The sequence below is a fragment of the Vulpes vulpes genome, chromosome 13, assembly GCF_048418805.1.
Source record: "Vulpes vulpes isolate BD-2025 chromosome 13, VulVul3, whole genome shotgun sequence".
In the NCBI taxonomy this organism is placed as follows: domain Eukaryota; kingdom Metazoa; phylum Chordata; class Mammalia; order Carnivora; family Canidae; genus Vulpes; species Vulpes vulpes.
Window position 1 is genome coordinate 61,251,973 of NC_132792.1, and position 16,184 is coordinate 61,268,156.

The 16,184-nt window shown below is 34.0% G+C and overlaps 1 protein-coding gene across 4 annotated transcripts in view; it reads right to left on the reverse strand.

The window, feature by feature from the left end:
* The window catches only part of C13H8orf34 (chromosome 13 C8orf34 homolog), a 395,548-nt gene that overhangs the window by 47,826 nt on the left and 331,538 nt on the right, over positions 1-16,184 (reverse strand). For all 4 annotated transcript variants that reach the window (XM_026012287.2, XM_072734592.1, XM_026012273.2 and 1 more), the window contains exon 11: positions 7,413-7,460. In XM_026012287.2, the coding sequence (XP_025868072.1) occupies positions 7,413-7,460 (48 nt within the window). The remainder of the gene's footprint in view (positions 1-7,412; positions 7,461-16,184) is intronic.

The following is a 16,184-nucleotide window of genomic DNA, read 5'->3' on the forward strand; positions in this document are numbered from 1 at the left end:
AAAGATAAAACTGTCCTAAGTTGAAAATATTTATTTAAAAAGTTAAAATAATCACAATATTTTTAAGTAGTTTTTCAATTTTGAAATAAAAGCATATCTTTTTTTAAGCACCACCAGCAACGCGAAAATAATCTGTTAATTAGATTAAAACTTAAATTCCCAGAGAGTAGATCCTAAGAGTTCTCATCACAAGAAGAACATTTTTTTATTGCATATATATGAGATGATGGATGCCAGTAAATCTATAGTGGTAATCATTTCATAATATATGTAAATAAGACCATCTTAAACTTATACAGTGATGTATGTCAATTACTTCTCAATAAAACCAGGAAAAATAAGAACAAGAACAAAAAACTTATATTGCTGTCATATAGGCTTTGCAGTGAAAAGCCCTTGCCTCAGAGATCGAGTCATAGTTTTTTTTACCATGTTTAATTTAGGGCATGTCACTTCTCTTGGGACAGAATAGAGTGGTGAAGGTACTGGGTAAGATGATCTCTAATATTTCACAAAGGCAAATTTGTAGGTCTAGATTCCTTAGACAGCCAGTAGAATGTGAGAGGTACTAGACAGATGCGCTATTGTAGGGAGCATTAGCAAAGAAAAAGAGTCAAACTTGGATTACATATTTTACATATAAATCAGTGTTTATTTTTAGAATGTAACTTATTTTTTCATATTTATCAATTATTGGATTTGGTCTTGCAGGCCATGACTAAGAAACAGTATAAAATGCAAAAAAAAAAAAAAAAAAATTGGATGTAAAAGTCCATAGCAGTATAGAGGACAACAAAAATATAATTTCAAAGATTTTCATGTAACAGAGAAGAAAATCACATTCCTGCAATTTATCAAAAATAGAACATACAATCTCGTGTTTAAAAAAGAACTATGAAAAATAGCCTTTTTGGTTTTGTAAGTTAAATGGCTTACAAAATGCCAAATCTTACTCATTTAAATCATTAAATTTTAAAGTGACTATGAAAAAATGTTTTTAATTTAAAAAAGTATTCTGGGGGCAGCCCCAGTGGCTCAGCGGCTTAGCACTGCCTTCAGCCCAGGGCCTGATCCTGGAGACCCCAGATCGAGTCCCACATCGAGCTCCCTGCATGAAGCCTGCTTCTCCCTCTGCCTGTGTCTCTCCCTCTCTTTCTCTCTGTGTGTCTCTCATGAATAAATAAATAAAATCTTTAAAAAAAAAAGTATTTTGGTATTTACCTTTCTGGCCCAAATACTAAAACCTGTTTTCATAAGAAAAGACATAGCTAATAAGTCATTTGTTTTACTTTTTCCCCACAATAGTTCAGAATATTAACCAATCCTGCTGATTGATTTCCAATTTTAATGGCTTGACTCCTGAACAGGTATAAACATTCAGTTATTCTTTGTTTATTGCAAATTATGTAAGGTACAAATGGAACATGAGCTCAGTAAACCATGTAGTTTGGGAAGAACTTTAAAATGTTGAGTTGTTGAATTTGTAGAGATAGTACAAATACTACCACTAATAGGTCATTTAAATGCTTTACTTCAGTTTTCCCTTAAATACAGTTAGTAACATAATGCACCTGTTCGCTTCATCAATGCCAACAGCAATACAATGTATGTTCAAACTTGAGCCCACAGACCTTTTGATGGGGTCAAGAAACTGAAATCTTGAACATTTTTAAAAACAAGAGCTGATATGTTTATCCTTGCCAACTTATTCAAAAAATTTTCTGCAAGAATATTAAGCTAAGTCTAAGCATAGTACAAACTATTTCGTATGCCCAAGAGCAAGCTCTTGAGTTGCTTTTAGAAGAAATGCCATTCATCCTTTTTCTTAAACACTTTCACCGTAAGTATGTAAACATCCAGGGACTAGGAGTGGTGAGAAATAGTGACATGTATCACATGGGAAACAGTTGCTAGCCCTGTATCAACATATCATTTTATCTGCCAACACAATAAGTGCTTTATAAACTTCAGCAGTACTGTTATTCCACATGGATAGCCTATTTTTGGATTCTCTAAATGCAATCAATCAGTGATTTATGTCATCTGTGGTCATGGAAGTTCAGTATGTTTAGAGGAAAAAAAATACTCCTTTGCTTAAACTTCACCATTGGATACTTCAATTCTGAGGCAACAGATACTCCTCTCCCTTTGGATATATATGAAAATAATGCACAAAACATCAGCTTCTATCTTTCAAAAAGAAAGTGATTTCAAAAAAATCACTTTCATTTTACTTCTATAACCATAAGATCCCTAAAAAATAAAAATCCCTTGGGCCCGTGGATGGCTCAGACGGTTAAGTATCTGCCTTCGGGTCAGGTCACGGCTGCAGGGTCCTGGGATGGAGCCGAGTCAAGTCCCGTGTCCATGGGCTCCCTGTTCAGCAAGGAGCCTGTTTCTCCCTCTCCTCCCCACTTGTGCTCTCAGTTGCTATCTCTGTCTCTCTCTCAAATATTTTTTTTTAATTTAAGAAAATAAAAATAAAAATCCCTGAAGCATGTCACATGTAAAGCAAAACAACATTACCCTCCTTTTCAGATAAATTTAATAGACTGCTTCTACTGACAAAGAATTAAGCCTATACTTTGATTAAAATGAATTTAGCACTAAAGTGTTCTTAGAGTATATACACTTTTTAGACATAATGCTATTATTGCACATTTAATAGACTACAATATAATATAAACATAATTTTTATATGCACTGTGAAACCAAAAAAATCATTGAATCACTTTATTGCAATATTCGCTTTATTGTAGTGGTCTGGAACCAAAGCCACAGGTATGGCTATAAAGTCTGAAAACACCTTTTTTTTTTTTTTTGTATTTGTTAATGAAATTCCTTGTATTATCAGACTGGAATCCATAATTTTTTAGTAAGTAAGAGCCTATTTCTTTTGGGAATTGTAAATGGGCAATTAAAACATAAGATGAGGGAAGTAATACGTTTAGGAAGCTGTAAGTTTGAACTATTAGGATTTGGGAAAAGAAAAGAGAAAAAGCAGTAATGAAGTTAAAAATAAATGGTAGATTGTGAAAAATATTACAAAATAAATGGAAGTCACTAAAACAAATTTATCTAACAAATTTGCCATACTATACTGTGCACTGGGATCACACTCCATTTTATCTCTTAATTCATTCCATTTGGTGACTTTTCTAAGGAAATTGTGGGATAAAGCTGTAAGACTTTGAAACAGATGAAAGATCATTGGGTATAGACAATGAAAAGAAATACATTTTTCCAGCATGTTCTTCTCATTACCTGATTCTGTGGAAGCTCTATGTCTTTCCCTGACTTTGAGCTGTTTAATAACTACATAATTCATAGACATTGATAGTAGTGCAAATGATCCTAGTCCATACATTATATCCATTTGAATGTAATTGATTATTACCTTATGGATATTGGTCCGTTTTGCCAATTTTTGCATCTCTTTATAAACTTAATTTCAGCATTCCTTAATTTGACTGTATATGTGAGGGCTTAAATTCTCCCTTGAACTGGCTGTAACACTTTACTGGGTCCCTTATTAACTAGTGAGTTAAATAAATCTTTCATATGTGTTCATTTTGTATCTGTATAAGAGTCATAGCTATAACTTTTTAAAAAAATTGTCATTCTTAAACAACATGTATCAGTTTTTAATGAATGTCAAAGACAAAATAGGGTTTCCTTGAAAAAATTCCTTGTTTCTTTGTTTCTAAAGTGAATAAAACCGTATCATTAAATAATATCAATTTTTGAAAAGTAAAGCCCATTGCATGATAAGAAGCTGATTATATCTTATTTATTATAGGAAGATGTCATACACTTTCCAAAGAAGTACAGTTGGAACTTCACGACAGTAGTGACCACACAAATAGTGTAACACAGGAGGAAGAAGACAAAACTGGCATGAGAAGTGATTTTAAGATACTTTCTTGCATAGAATCGATCCCTTTTCCAGTTCAGATGGTATACTTGGCAAAAACCAACCTCAACAGATTTAGAAAAGGCCTACCCACTGAACATGCTTTTCTTCCTGACACCCTTAGGGATTGTGAAGCCGCCACTTGACACCTTGAGTTAGTTCACACTCCTGTGTATATTGCCTCCGGCCTTCACCAGCTAACTTCCTGAAGTTGTGGGGAACTGCTCTAAAGCACTCTTTAAAATGTTTCCAAAAAATCATTAACTTGAGTCTTTAGTTTTTTTATAGCTTCTCGACCATTTAAGTTGATGATACTTTTTGATAAATACATATTTCAATTAATAAATTCCTCACAATTAAAGGGATTTTTAGCCAGGCTAGAGTGCTGCTTGCCAGTTATTCATATGGAAAATGTGATATTTTAAGTGGATTTGCTTCTCTCTAGAAGGTGTGACGATCAAATTTTGGAAATACTTGATTTTGATAAGGAGTTTTTAAATTACGTATATATTTTTAATCAATGTATTATTTCGAAACTGAAAGTTCTGCAATACAATATGAAATTACTATTCCTACCTGAGTTATCAAGTGTCTTACAAGTGAAGAACATGTATTTTCTTTAAAAAAAAATTATAAGAATGATTTTGAAGATTAGTAAAATAGACTATTATAAAACATCCCATTTTGTATTTGGTCAAAAATACAAATCTTCTGGAAAAGTAATACATTAAAAACCAGAAAATATAGAATGGAAATTCAATTTTAGCTTTATTTGTAGAGGAGACCCTACTGTCTTTTTAGTTTTGACTTAGGTCTAAACAATATTGTCTAATGTCATGTGGTTATAATTCTGTCTAATTACAAGACTAAATTTAAAAAAAATCAGGACTTTGATCTGAAAAGAGTTGCCCAAACTTTAACAAGAAATGTTAAATATATTAAAAATGTAAACACTATGGTTTATTTGAGTTTTAGTGTGTACTGAATAAAAGCAAATGTTTGCTAGCCCAGTTTTAACTTCAATGCTTCTAACATTTATAAATATTGTTCCTTATTGTTTGCTGATTTGACTAACATGCAGAAAGAGAGCAAAAATGAAATAAGAGCACAAGTGAGAGGGAAAAAAAGCCTCTCATTTATGGCTCACATTCTCAACATGTTCTCAATGGAGAAGAATTTGAGTATTTATTTCCTAAAGACCAAATGGATTAATGTCTGCAAAGAGAAACCAACAAGTTATGAGTTAATAGTTCACTAATTAAGATATTATTTATAGTTTTATTGTAAAGAATGATCACTTGTTGGTTTAAAAAAGAGCTAAAATCTAAATATCAACTGATATTAGATAAAAAGCATACGTGATACTGAACTTCCTAAAAAATGCTGATGGGCAGTTTGCATGTCCTTGTGATTTTTTAAAAATATTTTATTTATTTATTCATGAGAGACACAGAGAGAGAGAGGCAGAGACACAGGCAGAGGGAGAAGCAGGCTCCATGCAGGGAGCCCGACGTGGGACTTGATCCCGGGACTCCAGAATCCGGCCCTGTGCTGAAGGCGGCCCTAAACTGCTGAGCCACCAGGGTTGCCTTATCCTTGTGATTTTAAACTCAGTCAGTGATGAATCTCATAAGCTAGAGACTTTATACCCCTAATCAACCAACTATTGTTCCTGAGAGTAAATGAATAAATAAAACTCAGAAATTTATTAATAGAATTTCCCTCTTTACCTGTATTATAAAAATTGGGGGTTTTCCATTACGTATGTAGTTCCTCTCTAGAAATAACACTGAAAGAACACTTTAGGGCTGTCCTTCTCAAACTTTAGGGTGCATTGAACAACAGGATCTTGTTAGAATACAGATTTTGATTCTTTGGATCTGGTGTGATTTTGCATTTCTTCCAAGACCCTGGGTGTTGGCCATGTTGCTAGCTGGAGGACCACACTGAGGAGGAATGCTCTACCAGAACTTCTGATGAAAAGGCACAAATTCTCAACTCAGTTACCTCGGTAAGCATTCACAATTGTGTGAAGCGTGTATGTTTAGACTGTACATTCATAATGCTGAGAAAATAAAAATCTTTTTCCTGGATAAGAACTTCAAAATTGAAATAGCATTTATTTTAAAAGTTCCATCATCTTATACGCAGCCCATTTCTTGTACTAGCATTTCAATTCTCCCCTTCCTCCAGAAGTGCTGGACCTATACAGGATGCATTACAAAGGGCATCAGGCACCCTTCTTGTGGAGGTGAGCCACCACTCCCACCCAGTCCCACCACCAAGTGGGGACTGCTGAGTCAAGAGCTGCAGCAACCACAGAATCCTAAAAAGAAATGTTACTGATGCACACATTGAAAACAGTATCTGCCTCTCTTTGGCAACATTAATTGCTTTAATGTATTCTACTCAATCTCTGGATCAAATTCATAAAACTGAAATTTAACTTTGGTGCTCTAAGCCTCTAATTTTTTTATACCATATATTTTGATTTTTCTAACCTGAACCCAGGCAATCAACCTGGTTATTTCCTTTCATTACCTCTTTTCCCTGTGCCTTTGGCAAAACTTCAACTAAGTCCAAACATGCAAACCAGAGATGTTAGAGACTTAAAAGGGCACTAGGCACTCTGATTTTCCTCTCCAAGTGGTATTTGAAACCAAGTATAAGTTTAAGTATGGGTGCATTCAGTAGGCCACTCAAACTGGGTTTTGAATGAGTGCATACACACAAGAATAAAATATTTAGAGAACCAGATTCTATCTTTCTGAGGAGCAATATTCAAACCAAATATTTGGTACTTCCATGACATCATCACCAAGCAATTTTCCAGTTCCCTTCACCTACAACAGATTTGGATAGCTAATTTAGTGACTACTGTGGTTTGGCTTCAGGTCAAGCCTTATGGATTCTATCCACAGATTTATCTGAAAGTTCCCAAATACTATTTGCAGACAGTCCAAAGACACATCCTGTGACATAGAGCACCCTTGGATATCTCCAAAATAAATCCAGACGTCTAAATGGTTTTCCAACAAAAATCTACCATATATTTTATTTGTCAAGACAGCACTTTGCTTAATGGCTTGCACAAGTAATATCCTTGATGAGTATTTATCACATGAATGAAAGCCAATTTGGTACAGACTGTTCTTTCCATAAGAGCAATGATCATGTCTTATTATTTTGTGCACATGTTTCTCATTTATTAGGATATCAACAAATGTTTTGAGTGAAAATATATGATAGCCCTACTAGGTCTATGCAGTTTTCCCTTCATTTTCAGGATGACTGAATTGTTATAAGGTATCCTTCTATCAACGAGGACTAAGAAACATTCTGATAACATATTATTTATTATCTTGTTTTTGAGGGTATGACCACTGAATGGGTACAGACTGGAAACCTTACAGCAGATGGAGAAAAGCCAAGTGAATATTTGTCCTATATGATAGACTGATTTCAGACCATGTTATTACAAGGCTAACTTAAAACTCACTTCTTCCATGTAGTTTTTCAGTGACTGTCTTCCACTGGAGGCTTCTCCCTAGAGGTAAAGAAAAAGAGAAGTTGAAAAAGTCAGGGAAAGGAGAAAGATGGAAGATGAATCATGGAAAGTAGCGAAATCTGGGAACAACACCAAATCCTTACTGTTCTCCAACCATCTCAGTTGATATTTATGGGACAGTCAGTTTGGCAACTTTCTCCTCTGAAGGAAATAATTTTGTCAAGGCAACAATATTTTTGGGGGGTGGATTTTAAGTCACATAAACAAATACTCACTTAGAATAGCTAGCTAAATCTTAGGACAAAATGCTAAATGAGACGCACAAAACTTTCTGTTACTAATTTTATAAATACATTCTTAAAACTAGATTAAGAAAAAAGTCACTCATTCTGTATTCTGTAAATCTGCATGAAGATCTAATATATAGACTTCAAAATATTTTATGGGGAGAGTATAGATCATTAATCTGTCCTTTTCCCAATGTTTATATGCAGGCTTTCTCACCTTGCTTGTATGTTATTAGTACATTCTCTATTATTTGTGCTTTTCACTGGACCTTGACTGGGTGCTAGTAATCACTGAGATTTAAATCATGGAAATTTAACATCAAATTAAATATATATCCCGTATTCATCTAAACATTGGTGGTCAAAATTGTCAAACAACTCATTAGTTTGAATAAGTTATATTTCTATACTATGTGGCCAGAGACATTTAGAAGTAAATTCCGAGATACCATGAAATGATGTTTTAGGAAAACCTGTGTGTTTAAAATATAACTAAATAAGTGTGAATAAAGTTTACATTTGTCTCCAATTCTTCTTTTAAAAAAAGAAGAAGAAAAAAAAACATGCTCATTTCAAACCAAAAATTAAGCTAGAAGTAAAGTGCTGGTTTCCCTAAAAGCTTAGAAATCACAGATATATAATATTTTTTCCAAATCATGGTTTCCACTGGTGAAAAATTAGTATGCTGTAGTTTAAATATTTCCAAATGCTTCCAAGCTTGTGGGATTTTCAGTGGATAAGGCAGTCGAAGAGACTGGACAGTTATATTTACTTAAGTTAAAATATAAACTATTAGGAAAAATCAAATCCATATACAACCCCAAAACTGTGAGGAATTTAACTCAAAGCATATGGAGAAGGCTGGAAATTTCTTTAGATAAACTGCTTTTTCTAGTTGAACTTGCTATACTATCTCCCTTTATTTGGACAATTAGTTTAGAAAGAATGCTATGGGCTCTTCCAGTTTGGGTCTTCCCTGTGACAGAACCAATCTTCTGTGTACTAATAGTCCCTCCCCCCCTCACCCCCCTTCACCTGGGTTTCTAGGGGTAAGAAGACAAGGTGGCAAACTGCCGACTGGTATGGATCTGCTTTCTGGAGGGACCAGTGTTGGAGGCCTGCCTGGCTGGCCTCTGAACAACTGAGGACTAACAAATGAGGTGCTGCAGAGTAGCCCCTCAGTACTCACTGAAGAAGGCTATTTGTTCCCTTGGAGCTAGAGTGCAACAGTTTTCCCAATTTGTCTGGACACTTACAGTCTTATGCTAAGACCTGGTAATGACTGAGGGTTTTCTTGATGGTTAGATATAACCAAAGCACTGTATAACCTATAGGGCTTCTTGACAGCCTTGCTTCTTCCCACAGTGCCAGGTACTTTTCAATATCTGTACCACAGAAAAGGAGAAACCCACACAACATCATTTGTTTCGAAGGCCACACAGACGAGTTCAGCTTTAGCTGCCGTTCATAAATCACTGACATGGGGTGGCACTGATGAATGAGGAGCATGAAATAAAAAGACTGTAGGAAGAAAATACAGAGGAAACAAACACTTTGCAGAGAGGATTACAAATCTGGCACAGGGCCAAGTGCACAAAACAAAGAACAAGATGTCAGGGTCTCTAATTCTTAGGGTGGGAATAGATGGCTCTAATCAAGAGGCTGGATTCAATACGTCTGTCTCAGATTCCCCATTTCCAACACAGGATTGTTGAAATGCGGATGCCGACCTTACCTCCTTCCCCCACTGGGGGCGCTATAATGAAATAAAAGGCACACCATTGTCAACAGAAGTCATCCTATTTTAAATTTTAAAGAACTGGCATTTTTAAGTATCAAGTCATTCAACAACAATAATATTTTGATAATCACCCAGAAGTAAATCCAAATTATCCAAATGCAATAACCCTTGAAAGACAGAGAAAAGAAAGGGGATACAGGGCACAAAGATAGGGGCACATCAAGGAGGTAAAGGATAGAATACATGGAAACCATACCTGAAAGGTAGAAGAAAGAGAGAAAAGAAAGAAAGACAGAAAGGGAGGGAGGGAGGGAGGGAGGAAGGAAGGAAGGAAGGAAGGAAGGAAGGAAGGAAGGAAGGAAAGAAGGAAGGGGAGGCATTTCCTGAAATGTGGTTTTACTTACCTTGAATCTTAATATAATCATAGTTGACATAGAAATGTTTTAAATGTGAATTATAAAATATATTGTAAACTCAGAGAAAGAGAAAATAAAGACTGATATGGTTATAGCTTACCATTTGTCATGGGAGTATGGCTGTTAGAGATGAAGGCTCTTCTCACTCCCTTAGTTATTTTCCAGTTAAGAAAATATTCTCAGTGAGATGGAATATATTAGAGATAGAGCTAGGACTAAGCCCACACTCAACTGAATCCAACATCATTTTTCATTATCCCACACTTCTCTTATTTAAATCAATATTTTCTATTCACCTCTAACAAATCCTTAGTTAAAATGCATGTAGACTTGTACTTTCACATAGAATATATGTTTTTCACAAACATTTTATGTCTGAGGCTTCTAGTATGAATTTATTTTAAAGAAAGTTTCATAAGAACCCTATTTCCACAAGAATGCTTTCCTTCCTACCTTTTCAAATGAAATTAAACAATAATCCTAACAGAGACAGCACCCTCTTAAGAAAAAGAAAGGGAGCTTGATGGGAATGGTCAAGGCATATCTAAACCCAAGGGACTCATCAAACTTCACCCATTATTTATTTTACAAGCATTTATTAAGCACTTACTGCATGACACACACTGCACTAGGTGTGGGGACAAGGACGTGAACACAAACTCATCCCTACATAAAAAGTTTACCTGAAGCAGACAAACAAGTAATTCAAATATAGACAAATGCTACTTGACATGGGTAAGCCCAAGGTGCTATGGGGAAAAAACAGGGGAAAGGAAAAGAAAGAAAGAAAAGCCTTTCATTTATTTAATAAGCTTGTATTGAGAACTCTCATGTGCTAGAAGTTTTCATAGCCACTGTATACATGTGATCAAAAAGACAAAGTAGAGGAATTAAAACTTGAGGAAATTATTTTTAATTTTAGTCTTAAAGACTTAGTTGATTAGCCAGAGAAGGAGCTGAATAAAGAGAACTCTTGGGATGCCTGGGTGGCTCAGTGGTTGACCATATGCCTTTGGCTCAGGTCATGATCCCAGGGTCCTGGGATGGAGTCCCAGATCAGTCTTTCTGGGAGGGAGGCCTGCATCTCCCTCTGCCTATGTCTCTGTCTTTCTGTGTGTCTCCCATGAATAAATAAAAATCTTTTAAAAAAATAGAGAAGAACTCTTACAAGAGGGGAGATTTTGTGCAAGGGCCCAGATACAATATAGCAAATATATGAACGAGTATTAAAATGAGAGCACTAATTAGACTATGCACAAAAATGTATACTGTATTTTTAGATATAAATGTATTAACATCATGCATGACTTCCTAATTTTATACTATAATTTCCTGTAATATAGCTGCTAATATGATGGTCATAAGTTGTATTTTCTGATTGCATTATTACACAGGATTACTGAATTTGCAGATGTTATAGAAATTGAAGTTCAGCTTTCCAAACTCCAACAAATTCTACAGGCAGCAATTACCACTGATGTCCAAGAAAATAGGCAGTGATCTATTTCCAATTAGTAAAAAGGTGGGTGCAGTAGCTTGCAACTCAGAAATTTTTGGAAAGCTCAAAAGTCTTTCATTTTTTTTTATTTTATTTTATTTTTTTTAATTTTTTTTAAAAGTCTTTCAAATCATTGATGTAGTATAAGTTAACAGTTTTAATTTGTCTTTAGAAATATATTTAAATAGTTTAATATATATTTAATATTTTACATATTTATATATTATATAATTATTTATGTAGTTATGTATTTGAATATATTTTCTATACTTATATATTTATATAAATATTATATATTTGTAATTAAATATAAATATATTTAAATATATATTTAAGATATTTAAATATATATTTAAATAGTTAAACTTGTCTTCAGACTTACAAGTGCTGTTTCTAATTGGTTCTAATGTCTTTTCATTTTAAACTAAATAAAAATTAATTAATCAATTAATTAATTAATTTTTTTTCTGAAAATTTGCCCACAATCTTATGAATAAATATTGCACTAGTGCAGACACATCTTTCTCTGAAAACAACACCTTTATCCATTAGAAGAGATACCGGACTACTTTAGCATTGTTAAGAGCTAAAAGACAGTGACATTTTAAGATAAGGCATTATGATTCACCCTGTCTTTAAGTTCCATTGATGCTGGGATCCCTGGGTGGTGCAGCGGTTTGGCGCCTGCCTTTGGCCCAGGGCGCGATCCTGGAGACCTGGGATCGAATCCCACGTCAGGCCCCCGGTGCATGGAGCCTGCTTCTCCCTCTGCCTGTGTCTCTGCCTCTCTCTCTCTCTGTGACTATCATAAATAAATAAATAAATAAATTTAAAAAAAAAGTTCCATTGATGCTCACATTATGTCTATACTAGAAATCAGCAATCTAAGGCATGATCAGAAACCAAATTTGTCCCCTTAGAAGGGACAAATTATACTCTATCCCTAAGCATGTATCTGATCGTTAAACTAAAACAAAAACAATTTACATTTTTTTTTCCAATTTTTCTCATGTTAAACTAAATAATTCCTTTATGGTATTGCCTTTGACTTAGAGATTTACCTTAAAAGAATAAAAAAAGGCAGGAGCAATTATGGGATAATGATTATCATTAATAATGTTAAATTTTAAATAATTTAAGGCATTTTAGTGTTCCTTCTTATTATCTGAAAAGTAACTATGCAGTTGCAAAAAAGGGGGGAAAAACACACTTTATTCTTCTCTTTCCTTTAACCTCATGTAAGCCAAAACAAACAAACAAACAAACAAAAAAACAAAAGGCAGGGATGCAAAGCCAGTAATGAGAAGCTCCCTGTTTGAGACGGTGGCAACTTTTATCAGTGGATATTGGACAAGAGAAGGAACAGGATGAGAGCATGGGGCTATACGAATGGATGGCTAGTGTTAATGATATTTAATTGCATTGACTTATAAGGATAGACAGAGATATATATTGTTGATCAATTGATTTTAGAAATATTCATTTGACCTTGAAGTATTATCATACTAGTCATGTGTGTCTTCTCTGATACATTGATTAATTTATATATGATTAATTTTGTTTCACTATTATCATATGCAGAAAGTAGTATTAATTCATTCTTTCTGAAACAGTTTAGGGGTGCCAGGGTGGCTCAGTCAGTTAAGCGCTGGCTGTGGCTTCAATCCTGGTATTGAAGCCCATGTCATGTCAGGCTCCTTTCTCAGTGGGAAGTCTGTTGGTCCCTCTCACTCTTCCTCTGCTCCTCTCCACCCAATTGTGCATGCTCTCACTTTCTCAAATAATTAAATAAAATGTTTTTAAAAATAAAAATAAAATGGTTTAATTGCCAACACAGCAAACTATCAGCCATAAGATCTTGGAGAGTCAACTTTTCTTTATTTTTTAAGCATTTATTTATTTATTTATTTATTTATTTATTTATTTATTAAATATTTTATTGATCTATTTGAGTTAGAGCAAGCGAGAATGAGAGAGAGAGAGAGAGAGAGCGCGCGCATGTGTGGGGGTGGGAGAGGTTAGGGGAGAGAGAAGCAGGCTCCTCATTGAGCAGGAAGCCCAATGCAGGGCTTGATCACAGGATCCTGGGATCACTCCCTGAGCTGACAGCAGATGCTCAACTGACTGAGTCACCCAGGTGCCCCTTAACTTTTCTTCTGAACCAGAGTTTCTTCATATGTAAAGCGTAGACAACAGAACCACAGGGTTGTGTTTCATTTGACACAGTGAATGTGCAAGAGTATGGGAAATTTCCACTATAAAATGCATTGTTATTATTTTGCAAATGATTTCATCTCCATTGATCCCCCATCTATTGGTTTTCCTGCTTCTTGCCCTGGCCCCATTGCTCAAATTTCTATGTGCTCCTTTGACACTATGACATCTTTATGAAAACACATCACGTTCTTTTATAATCACTGATTACTAAATTTTTCCCATTTAAGTTCTTGGAGGGCAAACATTATTTTTATTAAGTTTTGTTTCTTATGTCCTGGTATAGGGCCTGGCAAACTGTTTAAGGAATTGATCAATAAAAAAACAAACAAACAAACAAACAATCTGTAGATCTTCTGTGTCTCTGGATCTACACAGAACCTATAAAATGCAAATTTATAAATAATGAAATAAAAGAAATAAGTCACTTTAAAAAACAATAATTCAATTATTACTGAATGTGTGTTCAAAATACCCACTAAATAACTCTCTGATCAATTAGGATTTGTAAGGAGTTATTGAATAGAATTTTTACCTTGAAATATGTAAAATATGTACTAGTAAGTATATATTTATTATTTTTTGGTAATTGAGTGCTATGGACAATTATTTTCACACTGAAAAATGGAAATATTCAAAACTTACCTTTTAAAAATATAATGAGATACAGAATTGAAGGAAAACAAGTTTAAAAAAATTTTTTTGAGAATTAAAGACTAAAATGAAAAGGACAAAAAAATGAAACAAATACAACAGATAATGCCTTAGGAGAACCAGAAGGTTTAAAAAAAGGAGGGATGGGTTAATAAAAAATAAATTAAGAAATAGATTTTTAAGACAGTATTTTAGGGAAAATGATAAATACTGAAGATAGGTAAAAGGTGAAATAAAGTTGACTCTTGAATGATGCAGGGGTTAAGGGTTCTAATCTCTTCCTCCTGTGCCAGTTGAAAATCCACGAATAACTTTTGACACACCCATAAGTTAACTACTAATAGTCTACTGCTGATCAGGAGCCTTGCCAATAATATAAACATTCGATTAACACATATTTTATATGTGATATGTATTATGTGCTGTATTCTTACAATAAAATAAGCTAGAGAAAAGAAAATGTTATTAAGAAATGGTGAGGAAGGGAAAATACACTTACAGCACTGGACAGTATTTATGGGAAAAAATCCCTATATAAGTGGCTCTATACAGCTCAAACCCATGCTCTCCAAGGGTCAACTGTATATGAATAATAGAAGATCCTAAAGAAGAAAACAAAAGCAAGGGAACAGGGTAGATACAAAGAATTTTAATTCCAGAAAACTTTCCTGAAATAATAAAATATTACGTATTGAATTTCAGGTCTGACAATAATTAGCCAGACAAACTACTACATGATAAACTCTAGTAAATTTATTGTATACCAAGGAAACTACCAGAGACTACCAGGGGCATTACAAAATGACCCGAAAATAAACTCGAAGAAACTCTCAAGAGCTAGAAATGGAACAGTCTGAGCTTTTAGCAATGACAGTAATTTCCATGGGTTAAAACAAGTCCAATGCATTTAAAGAAAGAATTGGTTATCTTCTGAAGGGAACATATTCATTATTTTAGAAAACTAGTAAAGAAGAGAAATCAAGTATGTATTCCACCTTTCTTATGGGGAACTGTATTACTGGCTAATCAAATGGTAAATGAGGGAAAGAGTCTATTAACAAAAGTATTCTAACAAATAAACACAAAATAAATCATTGATTTAAAATATCACCACTTTGCAACTACCACTGAATCAACAGATTTTGGCATGAAACTTCAATGGCTGCTAAGATAATAACATGAGAAACAACCAGATATGTTTCTCTAGTTGTGCCAAAGAGGAGCTTTATCCAGTTTCTGGGTAATTTGCAGGAAAATACAGAGGACTGAAGAACATGTTGAATATGGAATATGAAGTTAGTAAAATTCAGACTGCAGAAAACCACAGATCAAATGGTCAGGGTTAACAGATAAAGTGTAAGAAAATGCTAAAAAAACAATGGAGGAACCTTAAAGATTAAAAAAGACTTAAAGACATACCTGATTTTTAAAAGTTGGCAAAGTTGATAACGTCAGTTGATGTATATTTGAGTGACAAAGCTACTTTTAAAATGTAAGGAGCTAATGATTATAAAAGAATAGCTGTTATTCATGGGGAGAGGCAGAGGTTGTGACCTGGATAGGGCACAGTAGAGGGACTTTTCAGTTGTCTAGCAAAATTCTGTTTCTTGACATGGGTAGTGTTGTCATTATAATAAGTCATTAAGCCATACATTTGATTTGGGTGATTTTGTATATTTGTTTTTTACTTTATAACAAAAAGATATTTAAAATTAAAGAGATGACCATTTTTAATGTTTAACTATAAAGTTATAGGCATAATTGTAAGGTACAAAAGAAACTCTTAAAAAACTAGAATGAAATGTTATATACTGTATTTATTGTTGAATACATCTCCATGGTCACATATCTAATCTCTCATTGATCCAGATTTTGGGTGTATGTAACAAAGTAATTATTGGTTATATATCTAGAAAAGTAGTTAAAGAACATTCTTATTGTTCTGATTCAATC